The sequence below is a fragment of the Pangasianodon hypophthalmus genome, chromosome 17 (assembly GCF_027358585.1).
Source record: "Pangasianodon hypophthalmus isolate fPanHyp1 chromosome 17, fPanHyp1.pri, whole genome shotgun sequence".
Lineage (NCBI taxonomy): Eukaryota > Metazoa > Chordata > Actinopteri > Siluriformes > Pangasiidae > Pangasianodon > Pangasianodon hypophthalmus.
Genome location: NC_069726.1, coordinates 17,419,308 through 17,442,924, shown reverse-complemented (window position 1 = coordinate 17,442,924; position 23,617 = coordinate 17,419,308). Strand labels below are relative to the sequence as shown.

Sequence of the window (23,617 nt, the reverse complement as noted above, 5' to 3'; positions counted from 1 at the left end):
ACTAATGCTTTTTCATGTTCATTCAGCCAATAGGAACTGATGGAGATTATCTAGGAATAGTGGAAAATGTATTACCCTTGTTGATTTATGGAAATAAATCATAATCATAATAACAAAACCACAGCCTACTATGTTTTCATCCGTAATCTTCAATCACTACTTATTTATACTCCAGATATCAATTTGCCTGTGTTTCTATTACAATTGATTTAAAATATATATATTTATGTGCACTTTGCTGTGAGAATGCTTGCTCAGCAGTATGTGCTTGGCAAAGGAAATTCAGCTCAGCCTACAGGCTAGCAGGAAAACATTAGCAGAGACACACCTGGGTACTGCACGATTAACAGTGTTAAAAGCTAGGTTCTAAGAGTGAATTAAATAAGTACTATGCCAAATTTCATTATTAATAATACTATAATATACACTCACTGTCCACTTAGGAACACCTGTGTACCTGCACATTCATGCAGTTATCTAATCAGCCAATCATGTGGCAGCAGCATGATGCATAAAATCATACAGATACAGGTCAAGAGCTTCAGTTAATGGTCACATCAATGGATGAAATGAAGAAAATGAACAGAATAAAGAAGAAGTGCGATCTCTGTGGCATGGTTGTTGGTAGCAGATGGGCTGGTTTGAGTATTTCTGAAACTGCTGATCTCCTGGGATTTTCACACACAACAGTTTCTAGAGTTTACACAGAATGGTACAAAAACAAAAACATTGAGTGAGCAACAGTTCTGCGGATGGAAACACCTGGTTGATAAGAGAGGGGTCAGAGGAAAATGGCCAGATTGGTTCAAGCTGCCAGGAAGGATATAGCAACTCATATAATCACTCTTTAGAACCGTGGTGAGCAGAAAAGCATCTCAGCATGCACAAAACATCGACCTTCATTCTGATGTTTCATATGAACATTACCTGTAACTCTTGACCTGTATCTGTGTGATTTTTTGCATCGTGCTGCTGCCACATGATTGGCTGATTAGATAACTGATAATAATAATAATAATAATAATAATAATAATAATAATAATAAAGTGGACGGTGAGTGTAGATAATGCTAGATAACCACTTTACATGGGGAGGTGTTCATAGGCATCCTTGTTGTCAACTTTTATGTCAATTTGACCTAAAAACACCTAAGTCACATGATTTTTGTTGGTATAAGGTTGGTGTTATGACTTAAAATAAAACATCACGACTTTATAGCTCAGTGTGGACGTATGGTGTAACAGAGCCACATATTGGTTCATGACAGTGTTTTGTAGAATTTCCCTGCCCCTTACTTAAAGTGAATTCAGTTGTATTATTTAGCAAATTTCAATGAAAGAATAACAGTAGAATGTATATTTTCACTGATCCAAAGAGTGATTTGACGTTGACGTTGACCATCATGTGATCCTGACATGCCAGAAATATGATTTTCTGGAAGGGGTCATAACGCAATTTCAACAGAACTCAGATGAATTTTTGAATCAGATGATTTGTTAATCTAGTATCAAATGTGATGAAATCAGTCTTTGTGATATTATTGTGTATGCAGAGTTACGTAACTTATCAAGAAGGACCTATGGTTGATTCATGTAGCACTAGGAACACCACCCATGATATGTATGTCATTGAGATTGCTGTGACTAATATGAAATGCGTCTGAATACACAGTGGATTGTATGACACATGGTTGTGTCTTGCATTTCTTTTGTTTTAGTTTTGTTGAGCATTCAGCCTTGGATACGGACTGGGGTACTTCCTCTCTGACCTCACTTCTCACGCTGTGCTCTGAGCACAAACAAATCAACTTGTTCCTTCCCTCCATCCTGCTATTAATGTGCCCTAAAGAGGCACTGGCATTTTGTACCTGCTCTTTCTGCATCTGGAAAAGAGTGCTTAGCATTGCCTGAGCTATGGTATGCCACAGCTGGATATGTCTATCTGTTAGCACAGAAAATGCTAAATATTTCCTCACACCATAAACAATCATCCATCCTTCCTTAATGTGGAAAGCAGTCTGAGCTAGCTTTGAGGGCCTCTATTGGTAGTTAAGATAATAGAGTGTTTTTTTGCTTGAATTTGTTTCAGTAGTAGTGTAAGTGTGTTAGAGTTACAGGCTCTCTGAATTTGGGTTGTGTGTAGCAAGGACAAACATTCTGATCTATGACCGCCAAATAGATCCAGTTAGGTTGGCAGCAGCACACACACACACACACAGACACAGGATGAGCCACTCTAGCCGACCTCCTCACAGCACTACTGAAGTGTCCGTGACTAGGTGGAGCTATTAATGACCTTGCATGCTATGTGTCCTGGCAATCCATAATGTACCCTGTCAAAGAACATGAATTCCATTCATTTTGAATTGTCACAGAAAGTCAGTTAAGTGTGTCCATTTTAAATCTGTGAGCGGTATTCGAAATTAACACTCTCCCACCTGCCAAATGTAGGTAAACTTGCCACTTTGATGGATAAACTAGCAGTGCTACTCAAGCACTCATCCAAAAAAAAAAGAAAAGAACATCTTATAGAATATCTCCAAGAATTTTTATCTTTATTTCATCAAAGCTGATGATTTTGGCAGCCTTTTTTGTAGTCTTTCTCACCTTGCAGAACATTAGCTAGGCCATATGTAGTGACAAATGGTTTAAATGACTAGGTCAAACAGTGACATGCAACAGACCCTGCGAAAAGGTGATGCTTGTTCTCTGTTTTATGAATTTGGCACACTTTATTAACTTCATTAACACTTTTTGATTTTACCAGAATTCAAAATTGCACATACACATATATTTAAGATGTATAGCATTCGGGTGGTCACGTTTTGGCTGGTGAAAATTGCAGCTAGCCATTTTATTTTCAAGCCGTGGCAATGGGCACGAGCTCATCTAATGCCAATAGTGACTTAAACGCAGTGGCTTGCATAAATATTCAAAATTAAACTTTACCACATATTCTAGAGTTACAAACTAGAACTGAAATGGACCTAATTGGGATTTTTACCATATGATACACAATATGTCTAACATTTGAAGGTACAAAAAATAGTTGATTGTGATAAAAGATTAATTAAACAAAAAAATCGGACATTTGTTGGATAAGTATTTACCATCCAGGTCAATATTTTTTTAGAATATATAGCCCAAGTTGTTTTCTATTGTCTCTGGGGTTTTTTGTTTGTCTCTGAACATTAATTTGCTCAGTCAAGGCATGTCCTGTCCAGCCACAGTTTCACCGAGCTTTGCCATTAGAGGAAGAAAAAGTCACTTCGCTTTTGAACTCAACTAAAATCAGGCAAATTGTATCCTTCTCTGATCCCTTGCCTTAAGAGAACAAGCAGGAGAACCATATAATTACTTTTGATGTTAAGCTCATTTTCAGCTCAAAAGCCCTCCCAGATGACTTTGCACGAATGTCCATAGCTGACGTCTGCAGTAGGGCAGAACATACTCCCAGTGCGCCTGCTTTTGTTTTTCTGTCCTGTGAGGAGGACAGATAGCTGGTGAGCTTTAATTAAAGGAGGAACATACATGTAATGAAAATGCTAGGGAAGTAATTGGTGTTTAGTACAAAAGCCTCAAGGAATAAAAGATCATGCTGAAGTATACATCACCTTGGCAAGTGCTTTGTCGCATAATGGATAAAAGTCTAATGGTAAGAAATGTTATTTTGCTGTATTTTTGCTGTTTTATTTTGCTGTCAATATTAATTATTATTAACGCTATGCTAAATGGCTTGACAAGCCTGCCCTATAAATGTGTTTACTTTCAATAATGAGAAAATGAAAATCTTCATTAGCCATTAAAGTACTTCTGTGTCCTTAATAGCACAGTCCATTGAATAAGGTTTTTAAAAACCAACATGCTGTTTTTCAAATACAAAATAAGAGTGAAAAGCCACAGAATAAAAGAAGAAAAATCTGGTAGTTGAACTCTTCACTTGTTTCCCATCAACTACTTTTTCACTGGGAGACAGATGTGATAACCTGCCTTGTTAAAACGTGTAAACCTGTCTGAACTATGGCAGAACTGTCATGTGGTGTTGACCTCCAGCTTCACAGAAATCCCACAATGTTTCTTTAAGCATATGTGATAACAGAGAAGGATGGTTCTCATTAGGATGACTCCTTAAAGCTATGGTCATTTTAGATGCCTGTTTAATATGGCCTAAAATGTTTTATATAATGGAATGGAACAGTTGCGCACATCTCTGAGCAACTATAGTCTGTACAATAATTGCTTAAATAGTAATCACACTTATCTTGCTCAATATGGAAATTAATTTATTTAAATGCTAAATCTATTCCTACAAATGTATAAGTATGTAGTAGTAACTTTCAGCTACCAAATACAAACAAAATTAGATAGACCATGGACCAACAAACAAATAAATAAACAGATAATGAAGTAAATAAACCGATGTAAATAGGTTGTTGTTGTTGTTTCAGCTGTTCCTGTTAGGGGTCGCCATGGCAGATCATTGGTCTGCATATTTGATTTGATGTTTTTACGCCGGATGCCCTTCCTGACATGACGCTCCTCCATTTTTATCCAGGCTTGAGACCGGCACTGGGAGTGCACTGTCCCGTGCAACCCCAGTGGCAGGAGTTGGTTCCCTGGCCGGGCATTTCATCCTGGGCCACAGCAGTGAGAGCACTGAGGCCTAACCACTAGTCCTCCAGGGACCCCCCAAAGTAACTAGAGTGTTAACACATATTAATATGGATGTTATTATTTAATGCACCAGATAATAATATCTATAACATTATATTTAGTTAACCAATTAGGGAACTGTAGCTAAGATCATCAATTGGTATAATAATTTGTTGGTTATTTAAGAAATAAAGCAAGACAGGGAGTGCTGTTATAGGAAAATAATCATAAATGAAGTGGTGTGATGACATTACCAGCCCAAAATGTGGGACAGCACGTCCTGAGGTGTACACCCAGCAGTTTGCCAAAAATTACAACTCGTATTTATTAAAGAACAACACAGCATAGTTTTTATCCATTTATAGTCACATTTTATGTTGTGGAATGTCCATGTAACAAGTTAACACCTACACTTAACAGCTACAAAGAATCATTCCCTGACTTTTTCACTTTGTAAGAGCTGTGCTGTTATAGAAAATGAATCAGTACCTTCTGACCAATCAGAATCAAGAAAGTTTTTATCATGATAAAAATATGATTACTTGTGCAACCCTATCTGGCCATGCATAATTATATAGTATTTCAGAAACTCAGGTTAGCACTGGTATATTTTAACATAAAGTTTCAATCATTTTTAATACTGTAGTAAAGCTGAAAATGCAATCTGGAGCTTTAAGGGAACATATCTAAAGCAGATTTTTCTGAAAAGCAGAATTCCTTGCACAGTATGGCAGCCTGCTGTCTGATCACCAAATTTAGAGCAGTTGCTAGTGCTCCATTTCGCATCTCCCCCTGGGCCTGCAAAGCAGGCTATGTCTGAGGACGATCCTGGGTAGATCAGTGTACTTTCATAAGTCACAAGCAGGACACAACCAACACTCATCTTTCAGCCTTCTGCTAATCCTGCATCATATCAGATAATATCATATTATTATTGCAATGTTCTCATAAAATCATATTGTTATTGCACTTTAGTTACAGAATAGTAATAAAGTAGGATTTGACTTTATATAAACCACTAGCCTATGGCTGGTAGGGCTATAAATGTCATGTAAAATTGTCATGTGGATTCTTACAAACTTGTAATTGTGATTAGAGACCATGTCAGCTCTGCTGTCTATCTGCAATACTGAATTCCACTGTGGTACTAACATCACTGATGTCTCTAGCATAATGGTCTTTATCTGATTAAGCAGTTGTGATTCTGCTTCCATTGACCACACTGCAGTATCTTTATGTGCTCTGTGTTCTTATCAGTGTCAGTATCAGAAGCACATCAGATCAGTCATACATTGTATCTAATTCATGTAATCTCTCGTAACTACTGAGGCTTATTATAGAAATATCTGTGTGCTAAAATCCAATGATATTTCATCAGCTCTATGCAATGTAGGATTAAATAGCATATTAATAAGACATGGCTGAATTTAGGAAGAGTAAAGACGAGACTGCATTTTGGATCAACACAAGTGAGTTGCAGTAGTCAAGTTTTGAGATGATTTGAGCGAATGAAGAAGAACTAGGACAGAAATGGATCGATTCTCTGGACGTGATATAGACAACAATAGTGGATTATCCAACAATATGGAGAGTGTGCATTTTCAGAAGGAGTGATCAGAAAGTTCTCAAAGGCAAGTGGAAGATCAAGGTGTCAGCATTTCCAAAAATGTACAGCAGCTCGATCTTCCACGGATTCAGATTTAAGTTAAGCGCTGCAATCCTAAATAATTATCAAAATTATTTGAAACCTATGTCACCGATAGAGCTCATATGATTCGGAAAACAAATTTGGTTGCTGATTCTAAACTGTAATGTGTGGTTATACGAGGCAGGACAGAAGTGTGTTAAAGTCGTGTGATATTTATTAGGGTCAATCCATGAATTATCATCATTGTCCACAGCATAGATCAAAGGAGAGAAGATAACAATGAACAGGGATAATTCATAATCATATATGATAACACTGACACAGGTTTATACATCGAAACACAGCAAACAAGACTCAAAGTATTCTACATGAAACACAGAACAGGTGAGTGCAATTGGAAACAGACCAGCAGGGGTGGGGACCGGACCAAAACAAATGCACATGAAGAACAAAACTAAACTAAAAGCAAATGACACAAGCAGAGGACATCACTCTGGGAAACATTCTGCACGCTGAAAGGGGGGAAAACACGACACGAACCTTTGAGCGGAAACATATTTGACAAAAATCATGTCACTTCTAAAATATAAGGTCTATCTTTGCTCGTCTGAAGTGGTTTGTGTGTGCTGCCAGGCTATCTCAGGCTGCTGACAGTATCCAGATGAGCCTCCTACGCTGTGTATATGCAGCCACCTTCTCCAGATTAGAGGTTATATTTGCAGCAGTGCTTGAAGCAGGGTGTGAGGCCTTAGCCTGCCTGTCCTCCCAGTTTGTTCACTTGTCTGCCTCTAAATACACAAAGCTTTAAGGAGCAACTTTTAAGATCTCCATGAATTCTCACCTCTTTTACAGTCTTAAATCATTTGTTCATTCAGTGGAGTATTGGTAAATCAGGATTTGACCTCATTTCTCTCAAGTGCACTTAGCATAATAGTCATGTCGTAAGTGGTGTGTCACTATTAAAAAAGCATGACACAGTTCACAGTTTCAAGCTACTGTGTATATCCAGTAAGAGCTTTATCATGATCAGGGTCATGGAGGGTCTGTAGCCTAACCTGGGAGCACTGGGCACGAGGCAGGAATACACACTGGATGGGAGTCCAGTCCATCACAGGGCACCATGCACACACTCATTCACACAAAGGCGTAATTTCGCATAGCCAATCCAACTACATGCATTTTTTGGGAGCCAGGAGGAAACTAGAGAACCCAGAGGAAATCCACATAGAAAAATCACATGAGGTGGAACTGGGAACCCTGGAGCTGTGAGATGCTACCTATTGAACCACCATGCCACTATTCTTTGGATAGTTAAGTGTTCTTAGGTTGCCTGTCTCTCTGCTAGGAAAACACTTTTGCAGGGTTCAATTGAACCTTCAAGGATTTCTCCAGAGCTTTTCCTCTGAAGGACTTTGTATAACCTATTTCAGAGTATATCCTTGTGCTGGCTAGTATAAATAATTCACATCTCTCACAGACCTCACAGTCATTCCTGTTTCAAGTTAAATGAGTTCTTTTTCGCAGAATCATTGCCTACACTGAAGAGGCGGTATGCTAGTGGATCTAACCTCTGGCCATTTAATTACTTTACCAGTTGGTTTTTTTCTTTAAGGTTTTTTCCTCTAAGAAATGGGTGGAACCTGATTTCTGTAGCTATGTCCTGTCTATTGTTCTGAATAGTGTGTGTGTAACAACCCTCAATGGCCTTGTGTATTGATTTGCTCACACTGACCTACTTTTCAGCAAAACCTCCTAGTCATGACCTTTACAAACCATCCTTGCTTTACGGTTCAAATTGTCCTTAGTTCTTCCTGACGATCTTAAGGCATCATGAATTATGCCGGACACCTCTGCTTTTTGAACCTTAAAGACAAGCATTTTGTGAAGCGTTTAATTTCGTGGTAATTGCATGGTAAGCGTGTCTGAAGCAGTTTCTGCAGCTTAGCTTGTTTATGTTAACTTGTTTCTGCATAACAGTATTGTAGGTCTGTTGTGATGTGTAACACCATCCATTAGACATCAAATGGAGTTTTATGACTAGACAAAAAGGTCTCTAATAAGTGAGTGCGTGCTTATAGCAGTGATATTTGGTACATCACAGGCTGGTGTAATTACAGAGTGTACACTTGGGACCAGCGTAACACTCTAGGTGTTAATTTTAACAATAGTGATTTTGCTGTGTGGGCTGCTAATGGAGGCGGCTCAGTGCCTTGGCAGACAGAATTGTTAGACACACGGCTGTTTTATTCCAGGCGTTGGTGGTGTTTGAGTGAAAAGAAAACTGATAAAACATCAATTTCATGCAGTTTGGTGGTGATCCAGCTGACTGTGTGTTGGAAATACAGGAACATGACATTTTCATGTAGAGCTAATGGGCATAAGATAAATAAGGCCACTGTTTGGTTATTAAAGCTTCTTGAAATTCCTCTTTCAGGGAAATCACAAATATGAAACTAAATGCTGGCTGTGGCAATTAAACTCAGATACTGCTTGGTGAAATTTCCCATGAGTTCAGCTGCTCCACTTTCTGAGTTAGGGGCTGAAAACTAAACTACATGTAGCATATTAATCATGTGCTTTATTATAAAACCTCTTATCTTTTAACATAAAAGTTTTTATCTTTTTAATCTTTTTTTTATGTAAAGCACATTGGGACATTGAACATGAATTTAAAAGTCACTGTATAAATAATAATTATTATTAATCAACTTAGTGGGACTTAGTAATGTGTATCTCTGCAGGATAAAAGATGCAGGCAGAAGGAATTCAAGGCAATCAATCATCTGACTAAACTGAAATACTTTCAATAGATTATAGAACACCTAAAGCTAAAATATTTCAATAATACCATATCATATTTTGGGCTATACTCAAGTTCTGAAAACCAGCTCACTTGGCATGCACCTAATGTTCAGTACAGAAAAGAGATTTCTCTTTCACAAAATGTTCCAAGTACACTGTAAAGTGTGAGAAGTCTGAAAAAACTAAAACCCACTCCTGGCCCTAAAAGGTTTTGTATTTAAGTCACAGTCACTCTTTAGTGACAAAGCTATAGCTATTTTCATAGAAATAGTAGGAATAGTATAATTTGGTATTGAAAATTATATTAATCTCTTTTTATATTTTCATCTCTTCTTTCATATTTTTAGCACAGAGTAACTTGCAATAAATAACCTTGAGTTCTCAATAAGAGCTTTCTGTGACCTTGGTCACTCTTATCAGTACGCAATTGTCTCCCATGGTTAATTTTAAAAAAAGTCAATTCATTCATTATGCCACAAGGACATTAAAAGTCTTAGATGGCATTTTCCCTGGGACGAGGACTCATTGTGCTATTTTTGCTTTAGCATTTCAAAGATAATAATGAGGTCCACTCTATCACACACACAATAACAAGAGTAGCTCATTACATACTACACAACAGAATGGTTAGTGAAATACAGTGGTGTCTAGTATATTTTTGCCACTAAGAATACAATGTTAAGTCTATTTTAACAGTAGTAGCTAGTTTGCTGATCTTTTTCTAAAATTCATTGGTTCTTTGAATAGTTAAACGATTGTAGCTTCCTAAAAGTGTTCTTGGTAAACACTTTGTTGTATTATTATCATACAACCCTTAAGGGTTAACCCAGATGGACAATCGAAGAACCCTTAAGGACTCTAGATTAACTTTTTTAAAGAGTGTATACTGTGTAATTGCAATCATGGTGCATTCAGCTAGTGCTTAGGCTGTGATGTAGAAGAAGGGCTGAAGTGACTTTTACTAGCAACATAGACTCTGAAATGGTGAGCCATTTATTTTGAATGAATAAAATTTTGTTTATTTTTGTCTTTAAATATTTTGTTTTTGATGTTGACTTCTAAACAAGCCATGTCGTCAGTTTGTTCAAAGCAGAGTAGATAATAAAATGAAAAATCTAAGAAAGTCTGTGAAAAGCCTCCCCTTTCTGACTTAATGTCTCTAGCCCTGTAGGTAGGTTCTGGCCTGATGAGATGCCAACAGTAAAATAATTTACATAAATGGATGTGATCGGATGAGAAACAACAGAGAAGCCCTTTTTTTCATACATTTGTCAGCTTTGCTGCAGTAAGTGCTCAGTACTTTGCTAGTTCTGCATCCAGACTACCTGGTGGCTGTGGACATGGCTTGGGGATCACATATGGGGAGCTGTACTGTAATGGCTTGGGACTGCAATTGCTGTAGTGGCTCTGGGGCTGTAGTTACCACGAGCACCTTCGTACTCAGGACTCCATCAGTGGACAGTGGATAGATTTTAACCAACCGGACGTCTTGCAAAAACTATGATGAATTTATTGGTTGCACAATTGCACTATTTGTCCATATAGTACACAGTAATAGAAGGGATTTATTTATAATTGCACTATCCATTACACCCAGATAAGGATGGGTTCCCTTCTGAGCCTGGTTCCTCTCAAGGTTTCTTCCTCATATCGTCTCAGGGAGTTTTTCCTTGCCACCGTCACCTCTGGCTTGCTCATTAGGGATAAATTCACATATTTACAATATATTTTTTGTAAATCCATTTATTTCTGTAAAGCTGCTTTGTGACAATGTCCATTGTTAAAAGCGCTATACAAATAAAATTTAATTGAATTGAACTACACTCCACCAGCTGATGAACCCTGAGCTAAAGGCTTCTGTCTGGTAATATGTCCTAAAAGGAGGATGCTGTAAAAGAGTGTGAGGGTGTGTGTTTGTCTGCAGTGTATGTGTTGGTGTAAATGTGTATTTCCAAGATGAAAGTTTTGGGTCACTCCTTATTCTGTCACAGTCGGAGCTAGAAAGTGATGCTCATATTTAGGCTGGGCTCACTGAGACTGACTCATAAGTTTGCGAATGCAGACTGGGGATCACATTCTTTCTCCACCCAGCAATCCTGTAATCTACTGTTTAGGCGGTATTACTACACCACTGCCTCTGTCTTGGGGTCTAAAGTGTGTTTTGGGGGCTTTTTTGTGTGGTACAAGGCTATGTGTAGGTGGGGCAGAGGGACAGAGGGCTGGCTCTGACACAGGGGTCTTTGTGCATGAGTGTCCAGGGAGCACATTCCCCTTTCTCAAAACCAAACCCCCTCTGCCTATGACATCATAGCCCATAGCCAGACAAGGCAAGAAATCAGAGAGGCAGAGAGAAGAGAGGCATTGTAGGGGAGAGTGGGAAATCAGGAGGAAACAGCACATGCAGGGTGAGTGAGGTGTGCCTCTGATTCATATACACACTCAGAAGGAGGAGGAGGAAAAGAGGGAAATAGAAGGAGTAGCCAGGAAAAGACTTGTGTTGTGCTAGGCAGAGTTTCATTGGCTTTCTCAAAGACCAATAGTACTTTATATGAAGAGCTTTATTTGAGTCATGACTGCCCTGCAGTGTAAGGATGTTGAAAGGGAAATTTGGTCTTGAAGCTAAGAGTTTATCATTTGCCTGGATGGAAAGGGACTTTCAGTTTTGATTCTCCCCTCACTGATTGGAAACTTTGCCAACTGAAGACTAAAAGAGGAGTTGGAGGGAATTCATTATTAAAAGGTAAATTTGGCACATCAATATCTCCATCTTTGAAATGCTGTTTAGCTGACTGTGTTCATGACAAAATGCTAAAATCCGGACAAGATTTATGAGTCTGAAATAATTCTGGTCAGTCCGATGTGGTCAAGTCACATCTCGCTAATGTTTTGGTCATTCAAACCAAGCTGTTGTTTTTAATTCCTATCTTGGTGGGATGTGGTTTCTGTAAAGAGAATGAGAAGGATTCTAATTTGAGGATTTTTCTGTCAGCAGCACTGTGATGCTCCTTTGATTGCTTTCTGTGCTTTCTGTCAGCCACTCAAACCCTCAGAGCGCTGGCCAAAGGCTTCTAGCATTACCAACATGCTTTCAGCAAGTTTTGTTTGAGCAAGCTATTAGAACCCAGTGTGTCTTCATAGAATCACCATTGGCTGATCTGCATCAAGGGACATTTGACTGTGTTAATCATGTGTAATCTGTTAATCATTTCCAGATGCTTTAATACAAACATGTCAAGAATGTTACAAAAATGTAAGGAGTGATATCCATCTAAACACTGTTTCAGATGGTCTTGTTTATTTTGCACACACATACACACCGAAACACATGCTTTCATTAGATGAGCCAGGGCTGCGTATCCTTCATCGCTTGTATTAGGCAGCGGGAGCCTCGAGGACAGCTGAGCTATGCTGGGAATGTCAGAGGCGGCCCAGCAGGCGTCCACATCCCCCCACTGAGAGTGAGACTTATTACAGCCTAAGCTGCCAAGAAGCATGACCAGGACTGAGACATAGAGAAAGTGAGAGAGAGAAGGGGTAACATGCTGGGGTCACAAAACTCTGTATTGGCTGGAGTGGGGACAAGCTTGGACAGGAAATGCAGGGCCAGTGAGCTGCCACAGACATCTCAGAGGGAGCAGTTTGCATCTATCTATCCTTATGCCAAATTAAAAAGGTGATGGAGATTTGAAAATTGCAGCTTGTTTGTGTTGGAATTGTTGCCATATTGATAAAGGGACCATGATATGATGGTGATGTAATTGCATCACCTTGTTGTGGCCTCAATCATATAATATTCACAAACCTTTTCAGCCTTCCTTTTTCTGATGAAAGGAATTAGGAATTGGTTGAGACTAGAGGTGTGTATCAGGACTGCAGGATGCAACAAAAAAGTTGCGCAAGCAGGAAGTTTTACTTTCAATTGGGCACGAGTGAGCAGTCAGATATCACGCTTGCAGGACAGTCAAGTATGTGCAGCATCATATGATGCATTTACAGCATCCTTATTAACTGGTCAAGGTTACAATTGTTTAAATTAGGCTACTAGTTTGTTTATAGTTTGTTTAAAATTTCACAGACAGGTACAAACAAAAATAATGACATCTGTAGTACTGGCATTTCTACATTTGTGTAGAAATCTACACTGTTTTTTCCAGTGTGTTTAGTTTGAATATTAAAGAGATACAGGTAGAGGTAGTGTCACTGAATTACACTCCTAGTATTCAATGAGAATCCCATAATACAATACAATAAATAGTCCTTCAAAAATAGCCCATTAGAAATGCTGTTGCTAAAGGGATTGGAAGCCCATTTTATGTGGTAAGGATTCAGTTTCCTCATTTGATCTACATTTGTGTTGCAAATGTTGTGTTGATTTTTTTATGGTTTGGGTTCAGAGGTCAAATGATCAAGTTCCTTCCAGTCTCCAGATGAGTGTTGCGCCGTCAATAACATTGTCAGAGTTCATCAGTAAAATTACCAGCTTTGAGTCAGTAGATTAATCTTTTGTGACTTGGAGAGGCTCATATGACAGAAATTTTCAACATTGACTCAGAGATATACTTAAAAGCAGGAGGGTGTATCGAGGAGATGGATCATCCTGTGGTAGTGAACACACCCTGAGGCAAAGACGAGTGGGAGAGAACAGGGACTTTCATTGAAAACAGTCTGACGTAAAGACACATTAAAGACATGCCACATGACCCCTGCTAGTCTGTATAAACAGGGCCTTGAAGACAATGAGGCAAGAGTTTCATTAGTATTAGTGTTTCTGTTAAACCAAACCAAAAATTGTCTGGTGCAGATATGTTTTAGGGTTATAAAGGCATTGAAAATGTTTTATGTAGAGAATTGCAGAACTAACACAATATAAAAAAAAATTGCTGTATTTTTACAGAAGTTAGTTTACAACAGAGACCTGAGAATAAATGTTGGAACTGGAATGATCTGACTTCCTGGAAGTATGAGAATGTAGGTTCTAATCAAATTCACATTCTGAAGAGCACTTCAGAATGTTTAAGTAAACATGGCTAACATGATATCTAAAAAATATTATGATGCATGTCTCCTGATTAATATGCCCATTCTTTTTATCCAGAGAACCTTAAGAGAAAAATGTCATGTTTCATTATATTGGCCTCATTCCAGTGCTAGGTAAACTTCCCTTTTTGTGTTCATGGACATGTAGTCAATAGTCCACTTAAAGGATATATGGGCTTTCTGTGAGTTGACACATACCTTATATCCCTTCTATGTCACTACTTGTTATCTGTATGAGGCGTCTTTAGCAGCACCTGTGTTATTTACAGACTAGAGGCCTTTCACAAACACTAACCGTTAACCAACAGGGAACAATTTAAACTGCTCAGGCATGCACAACTACAAGTAAAACGTAATTGCTGAGCAATTGAATTTCTGTTGTTGACTGATCCTGTTGTCACTGTGCACTCATGTATAGAAAGTCACTAATGTTGTACATTGTAAATGTCTTTGAAATTTTACGTCTGTGAAATTCTACAGCTCAATACTGTGTTTCAGCATGAGGCACATTAGAATTTTGAAAAAAAAAATATGAGCATCCTACTACACTATATGCAAAGGTTTTTAGGACAAATTATAAGAAATGAAAAACAGTCACTCTGCCTAAAGATGTCTAAAACCTTGCTAGCTAAGTGTGATTTCCTCACACAGTGAATGTCAGGCTTTGATCAAGTTGCTGGATAACTATATAACATAGCAAAATAAGCCTAATCTATCCTTTTGTAGTCAGATACTGACTCATAAAATGTTTGTGATGCTCCTTTGAAACCAGGCTTTAAAATGATGTAACTTGTTGAGATTCCCAAGTAAAATTCTAGCAAAAGTAAAAACATTTTTCAGTTCATGAAAGCTTGTAGTTTTCCAGAATTATATATAGGAAATATTATTTTATATATATAAATATTAAATTATATATATAGAAAATATCAGAATTTCACTATCTGAAATGTTTCCCATTTACTATACCTCTTTTTTTTTACCTCCTACCTTTTTTTACCTTCTCGTTAATCTAGGATTTTGTGTGCTATATACTGTATAATGCCCATAATTATAATGCTGACATCAAAAACAGTCTGCCTTATCTGGTTAAAAGGCAAACATTTAAAATTGTGATGAGCTCACTCTATGGTATTTTCAACTGAGGACTGATGGGCTTTAGGGTCTCTTCTATATCTCACACATCAGAGACTCCACTTCACACAGCTCCTTAGACAGTGTCAAACCCCTAGTAGGTTATCCCTCTATTAGTCCCCTGTAAACAAAGAAGACTCAGCTGACCTAAAATCAATGCCTCCTTTTCAGTGAATTATTCACAGTTTGGCCATTAAACAGCACCATCTGGAGCAGACAGGGAATTGAGCCAGACAGAATATCCTTTAAAGGTTCCCATTAGTATCACTTCTTTACTCAAGATAATTAAATTATGGAAATTTTCATCTGGTAACAATTCTGACCTTACACTAATATAATATACTGAAAAACATCTTGCAATGCATTCCATTTTCTTGGAATCTTAGGTATCTGGTGAGCACTGTGCTAATTAAACTATGGTGTTAAATTTATAAATAGATTTGAGTATTTTGTTATTCCATAAGAATGGGTTTCTTGTATACTTCACTCTCAGTGGTATCCTATGATTTGATTGTCATTACTGTGGATTCTAAAAGGTTTCCTCTTAAATTATTTATACCTAGGATCAGGTTGCCTGGGTCAGAGTTCAACAAACCCATTCAAACCCATTATCCTTCACATCTTATCATGTTGTATTCCTCCATTATGCATGATGGTCCGATGCAATGCTTCCTTTCAGCTCAGTGCTGTGCACATATTACATAAACATAAGAATAATAAGGGGAGCTTATGTTATGTTCCACAAATGGTGGCTGCATTACCAGTAGGAGAAGTCAGAACAAGTGACTTGAGCTTACTTTTGGTTTCTGTTTGTTTTCAGAAATCCTGCCAGCTCATAGAGGATGACACTGAACTAAAGAGCAGAAGCACCTCAGAGAAGAGCCCGAAGAGTGTCAGTTTCTTAGACCCGGTCAGTGTTATAAGTGGAGGTAAGCTCGACATGGAGGTTGAAGTACAAAGCAAAAGCCAGCTTAATCATGCAACAAATGGCCAGAATGGTGTGAAGCAAAAAGGAGAAGTGCTGGACGAAGGAGAAGTTGCCCAGGAAATACGCTATCTTGACGAGGTGCTTGAGGCCAACTGTTGCGACACCGGGGCTGAGACGACTTCAAATGGAACTTATTCCCCTGTGCTCCAAGCAATATATGTTGATGGGCATGGGCCATCTGTTAAGGTTTCTGATGCATCATCCTCAATAAGTCATGAGGTGGTTGTAGGAGGAAAACAACAGACCACCTATGTTGAAGACACAGACAATCTGAACAGTTCCAAACCAAATGGTCATCCAGGAATAATGGGTGATGACTACAATAGGTCACCTGATAAAAAAACAATCAAAAAAGAGGCCCGATTTGAGCTCCGTCCTTTCTATGAAGAGAAAAAGCCATCCAAGCTTTTTGATACACCAACAGAGAAAGAAATAAGGGTGAAAAAGGTCAGACCTTCAGAGGAGATTGCAGAGCTGGAGAGAGAGCGCTTGGAGCTCATTCGCGAACAAGCAGTCAAGAAAAATCCAGGAATTGCAGCAAAGTGGTGGAACCCACCACAGGAAAAGACACTGGAGGAGGAGCTAGAACCAGAAAAATTAGAGTCACTAAGAAGATATGAAGAGAGGAAGCAGAAGAGACCTGAAGCAAACCGAGTACCACAAACGTCCCCTAAACAAACTGTCTCCTTTGTCCAGCCTGAAATGGGAAATAAGGAGGACATTGTGGTTCAGGGCATTGATTTTTCTGCAGCCCGCCAACAGTTCCTTCAGATGGAGCACAGTAAGCACCAACAACAGCAGCAAGCCACAAAAAGAAGTGTGTCTCCCCAGATATACTCAGCCAAACCATTCTCCAGGACCTCTGATACTGATAGGTCAAGCAGCTCCATTACAGTCACCAGCCATGGTAGAGTCACACTGGAGGATGGCGACGAAATGAACAATGTCAAAATTGAAAGGGTGTTTTGTAGTTCTGGAGATTCTCCCATACAAAGCAGGGACAGTATGTCTGACACTGAAGTGAAAAATGATGACTTTACCTGTGCCCGAGCAGTGATGACCATCCTCAAGGATGAAGACTCTGAATTGCACCAGCGATCCATTAACATTTCCTCTCATCCCGAGGAGATAGACTCTGGATTGGATGACCTATCTCTTAGATCTCAGGATACCACTATGCTTGAGAGCTTTTCCAATGATTTCAGCATGGATAACATAAGTGACAGTGGTGCCTCCAACGAGATCATGAGCGCCTTCTTGGAAAGTTCCCTTGGTGAGTACTCTTTCCCCTCTACTCCAATGGCCACAACACCTATTAATGGAAAGCTGGAGGGCAGCACAAAATCACCAAGCTTGACAGAGGAGGAACTTGAATACCATGCAGGTATCTTGGTCCAAAATGCCATCCAGCAAGCTATTGCACATCAGACAAACAAATTGGAACCACTCCAAGCCGTGCAGCAGTCCTCCCCAATCCCAGAGCGACAAGAAGAGACTTCAGAACCTTCACCAGCAACACCTGAAGAGAAATCTCCTTACATGCCACCTGATACAGAGCCATCCCCTGTGAAAGAGAAGACCATAGCTCCTACAATTACTGTACAGGTGCCTACAGCTCAAGCAACTTCAGTTATAACAGTGAATGCTTACAGGCCCCCAAGTCCTTCTCCGCCACCAAGTGAGAAGCCAGAGTTCAGCTATTTCAGTAAGTACTCAGAGGCAGCAGAGCTCCGAAGCACAGCAACTGTGACTCCTGCGCAAGGCTCAGAAGTCACCGCAGGGCCTTTCAAACTGCGCTCACACAAGCAGAGGACTCTATCCATGATCGAAGAAGAGATCCGGGCTACCCAAGAACGGGAGGAGGAGCTTCGCAGGGAACGACAAGCCTTGCGTCCCATCATCAATCCCATTCACAAGCAAAAGACCAACAGCCTTCCAGCCAAACTAGTCCTTAGTGGGAAGACAGCTCCAGGTATGTCAGTTCTATATTATGTTTATAGTGAATAATATTAGGGTAGCAGTTCTGCCTGTTCTGCAGTTTAAGTGCACTCTGTGTATACTGTGACCTAATTCTTGTGCTAGCCTATATTTTATGGCCATGTAAGGCATATCTGCTAATGCTAATTAATTGAATGCTTTCTACATTCTCAATAATAATTTTCATAGTACTGGGATGCATGGCAAACATCTGTAAAATATGAATGATGAGCTGTTTGAAATGACTGAAGGTAACCAAAATGAAATGGCCTAGAGGGGAATATTAAAAGTCATTGGTCTTATTTGGCCCCATAACATTACCTTTAGATGAATAGCCACAGAGGACACAAGTACAAGTCATAGATTTTGTTGTAAGTAAGGGATCCTACCACTACCTGCAATACTTTAGGATCCCACAGAAGGTAGCACCAAAACAGTGACCTAATTGGCATTACAGCCCAACATTTGACAGTCATTAGCTACCACCTTTGGGTCATGTTTCTGGATTCTTCTAGTTTTAAGATTTTTTTAAAGAAGTGGGTTGAGTTTATGAAAGTTGAATATACTTCCCCACAGGTCAGCAAAAGCCCCTCTTGTGAACTGCTTTTGTGGGCAGAGTTTAAATGTATAAATGTAGCATGCTGTGTGTATCATTCCACTGTCTGGGACAAATGACTGCATTGAGTTTGTTGCCTTTGTTTGTGAATCTTTCAATCTTTCATTTATTTGGCAGCAAGCATTCAAAAAGTTTTAAAAAATATAGGTTGATGGAAAACAGTTAATATTATTTGTCACATTATTTATTGAATAGTAAGGAGTAATAAATGTGTTTCTCTTTAAATCTCAATCAATTACTGCCCTCTGGTGGTGACAGAACGAATTGCACAATATTCTGAATCCCTTTGGTGGTGTTCTTTACAATGGCAAAGACTCAAGGTCATTAAGGGTCAGGCTGACTCAAAGGGTGTCTCTGTACATCAGACCAGTGTTAAAGAACCTTCTGTCAGTCCATATTTTTATCTGTTTCAGATAACAACATACTTTTTAGGATTATGACTACAGAATGATGACTCTCTGGACCATGTGTTGGGAGCTGGTTGGAATACTAAAGTTCAATTAATGGGGGTAATCAAAGATAGCGTTAGAGGCTTTGGAACAAATTATATTTTGTCACTTGTAGACTCTGTTGTTTTTCCACACCTAAAAAAAAAGCATTACCATTTAGCAATGTTTTACTCAATTATTGAGGTTAGGAGTCCAGTCATTGTGATTATAACATATTGTAAACAGGGGTATTTCAGCTGTACTTTTGAAGATATCCTAATCATTGTTTTACTGGGACCTGATTTTGCATACATTTTTAATAATAATTATCAGTTATCTTTGATTAAAACCGTTAAAAACCCAAGTTATGCTAGAGATGTATTTTGCAGAATATCACAAAACAATCAAATCTTATTTTAAAATTTAAAAACAAAATTTTCAAGTGACGGAATAGTAGTACAGTACAGTATTTACTAATATACACTGTATTGCCAAATGTATTGGGACACCCCTCTAAATCATTGAATTCAGGCGTTCCAATCACTTCCATGGCCACAGGTGTATAAAATCAAGCACCTAGGCATGCAGACTGCTTCTGCAAACATTTGTGAAAGAATGGGTCTCTCTCAGGAGCTCAGTGAATTCAAGCGTGGTACCGTGATAGGTTGCCACCTGTGCAATAAGTCCATTCGTGAAATTTCCTCACTACTAAATATTCCATGGTCAACTGTTAGTGGTATTATAACAAAGGTGAAGCAATTGGGAACAACAGCAACTCAGCCACGAAGTGGTAGGCCACGTAAAATCACAGAGCGGGGTCAGCGCATGCTGAGGGGCACAGTGTGCAGACGCCGCCAACTTTCTGCAGAGTCAATAGCGACAGACCTCCAAACTTTGTGTGGCCTTCAGATTAGCTCAAGAACAGTGTGTAGAGAGCTTCATGGAATGGGTTTCCATGGCCGAGCAGCTGCATCCAAGCCTTACATCACCAAGTGCAATGCAAAGCGTCGGATGCAGTGGTGTAATGCACGCCGCCACTGGACTCTAGAGCAGTGGAGACGTGTTCTCTGGAGTGACGAATCACGCTTCTCTGTCTGGCAATCTGATGGATGAGTCTGGGTTTGGTGGTTGCCAGGAGAACGGTACTTGCCTGACTGCATTGTGCCAAGTGTAAAGTTTGGTGGAGGGGGGATTATGGTGTGGGGTTGTTTTTCAGGAGTTGGGCTTGGCCCCTTCCAGTGAAAGGAACTCGTAATGCTTCAGCATACCAAGACATTTTGGACAATTTCATGCTCCCAACTTTGTGGGAACAGTCTGGGGATGGCCCCTTCCTGTTCCAACATGACTGCACACCAGTGCACAAAGCAAGGTCCATAAAGACATGGATGAGCGAGTTTGGTGTGGACGGACTTGACTGGCCTGCACAGAGTCCTGACCTCAACCCGATAGAACACCTTTGGGATGAATTAGAGCGGAGACTGCGAGCCAGGCCTTCTCGTCCAACAATAGAGCCTGACCTCACAAATGCGCTTCTAGAAGAATGGTCAAAAGCTCCCATAAACACACTCCTAAACCTTGTGGAAAGCCTTCCCAGAAGAGTTGAAGCTGTTATAGCTGCAAAGGGTGGGCCAACTCCATATTAAATCCTACGGATTAAGAATGGGATGTCATTAAAGTTCATGTGCATATAAAGGCAGACGTCCCAAAACTTTTGGCAATACAGTGTATCTTTACTCTGCTACTACCTTTCAGGTATGACTGTCTCAATATTTTGCTGAGAACATGACAAAGCCCTGATCTATAGGCCAACAAAGTCCTTCCATTAAAACCCCTTCAACTTAAATGAGAAATGACAGTATAGAGCTACAAGCAAACATTAAAAGTTCTCTCCCCTTCTCTGCTTTCTGCACTACTTACCATCAAGAATGTGTCTTACAGCAGCTTTCTCATTTTCTCTCCTCAGTGTTATCTGATGCTGAAATGTGACATTACCAACTGGAACATATTTTTGTTGGAAAGATTCCAGTACAGTTAGAATTCATTTATTGTTAGTGAGGTATAAATTTACCAACAGGAGTCTAGATCTAAGTAATATTTATGTTAAGAGCTGTCTCTATGATTTTGTCCACTGGTTTTGTGAGTTCTCTCTCAACGTATGCTAACTTGTCATTTGCTCTATTCATTGTAAAAATCTGCCCTCAATCTTGAAACATGTGCTGAATGGCCTGAGACTGATGAAGTCATTTCTGTTTAGGGTGTAACAACAATCAACATGCTTTATATATAAAGAAGTGATTCGGCTAATTTAGCTAGAATCTGGTTCTGTAAGGCGGCTGCCGGTAAACATGATACTAACTGTTGGATCCATTTGCTCCATTAGCATTACTGACCTACTCATTAACTTCTTTCACTTAACATCACCTTGCTTTTTTACCCTCATTTACATGCTTTTCTACTTCCATTGGCTCAGGTAAAATTGAAAAGATCCGTGTTGCCCCGCCAGTATCTCCAGCTTCTTCAGATGGTGCACTCCCATCCCCTCTTTCTGATCTGGGGAGTGATGACTCAGGCGGAAGCCAGCGGCCTAAAAACTTCATGCAGACCCTAATGGAAGATTATGAGACACACAAAGTCAGGCGTCGGGAGAAGGCTGAGGACAACAGTGTGAGTTTCTTAATGAATAGAAAAGCAGTTCTTTTGCATTTAGCAGTTTATCCTCTACAGCAGGGGGTCTTAAGTCCAGTCCTGGGGACTCAAAACACTTTTCACACCTCATGAAGAGTTTGATGATTAGGTTGTTGGATCAGGGGTGTGAGCAGTAGGAAGAATTAAAACTCTGTACGGTAAACAGCAGGTCCCCAGAACTGGACACGGAAAAGCTCTAGAGTATCAAAATATACAGCATTTGACTGTCTTTATCTCACAGAGCTATTTCTTTTAAGTTACATTTCCTCAGCTCATGTCGTAATAATAGGAATTTATTTGAAACAGGTAGTTTTCAAGCTCAACTAAGAGGTACTGTAGATGTGGTACTGGTAATTTTAAGCTTTAAATGAAATGCTTATAATGATTCTGGCCCCATTACCTCACTTGAGAGTGACGCAAGTCTGCGGCTTTGAAGGGCAATTCCTCTTTTACATCACATGTGAACTAAAGGCTTTTCAGACAGGGAAAGGAGAGGGACTTTCCAGTTTAACACCAAAGAGAAGGAATTAAAACAGGCTGAGGCACATGAAAAGCCATGCCATCACAAATAAGTGTCTTTCCTTTTCGGTTTTAAGAAGGGTCTCTGGAAGAATTGAAATATGATTGTAAACAGGGCATGTTATTGCCATCCTGTTTTTCTTTGAATTAATTATTAGAACAATCTAACGTGTTAAAGTAGATTTGCTAAATTCCCATTGCACTAAAATGCATTGCACCTTATTATGGAAATAAAATGAAAATATTATAAATATATTTGGAAAATGAAGAGCACTGTTTTTCTTCATGGAAAATTTGCTTTTCTAAAGCTGCTCTCTATTGCAAGAGTTTTTCATTGACTAACACTTCCTCTTTCCTTCTTGTCAGTATGTGCGTCTATTGCTCGCTAAAGATGTTACATCTGAGGTACTGGTACTTTGCTTGCCTGAAAATTCAGTGTGTCCATCTCATCATGTTCTCGCATGTCTTAGTTTTTCTTTGGCATTTTGCAAATGGGTGTGGCATTTCTGTGGTGTCAAGCACTTTGACATATGAGAAGTTATCAACTCAAATTATGATTCATTTTCTGTGCAGTATCATTTGTGAAATACAGTGCCTTACATAAGTATTCACCTCACTTTTCACATTTTGTAGTGTTACAACCTGGTATTGAAATGGACTTAGTTGGGATTTTACAGTTTGATTTACACAATATGTCTAACATTTGAAGGTGCATTTGAAGGTTTTTTTGTGACAAATTTAATTAAACAGCATACATTTGGTAATTGCATAAGTGTTTACCCCCTGTGTCAATACTTAGTAGAACTACATTTGGCTGCAAGTATTGCTGCAAATCTTCAGGGATATGTTTCTTTCAACCACTCCAGTGTAGTTTTGGCAGTGTGCTTAGGCTCATTGTCTGGTTGGAAGGTGGATTTTCACTCCACTCTCAAGTCCCTTGCAGACTAGAACTAAGATTGCCCTGTATTTAGAAAAATTCAACTCGTCCTCAACCCTAACCAGTTCTCTTGCTGATGAAAAACATCCCCTCAACATGATGCTGCCATCACCATGCTTCATGGTGTTCTCAGGGTGATGAGCAATATTGGGGTTCCACCAAACGTAGCACTTTGTGCCAAAGCCAAAAATTAAAAT

The 23,617-nt window shown here is 39.2% G+C and overlaps 1 protein-coding gene across 6 annotated transcripts in view; it reads left to right on the top strand.

The window, feature by feature from the left end:
* palm2akap2 (PALM2 and AKAP2 fusion) overlaps positions 1–23,617 on the top strand; it is an 84,930-nt gene that overhangs the window by 55,610 nt on the left and 5,703 nt on the right. For 3 of the 6 annotated variants that reach the window (XM_026942714.3, XM_026942716.3, XM_026942711.3), the window contains 3 exons: positions 16,091–18,230; positions 21,750–21,943; positions 22,850–22,888. In XM_026942714.3, coding sequence (XP_026798515.1) covers positions 16,091–18,230; positions 21,750–21,943; positions 22,850–22,888 — 2,373 coding nt within the window. Of the gene's footprint in view, positions 1–1,452; positions 3,655–16,090; positions 18,231–21,749; positions 21,944–22,849; positions 22,889–23,617 lie in introns of those variants that run through there. The other 3 variants (XM_026942717.3, XM_026942713.3, XM_026942715.3) reach the window with 3 other exon arrangements.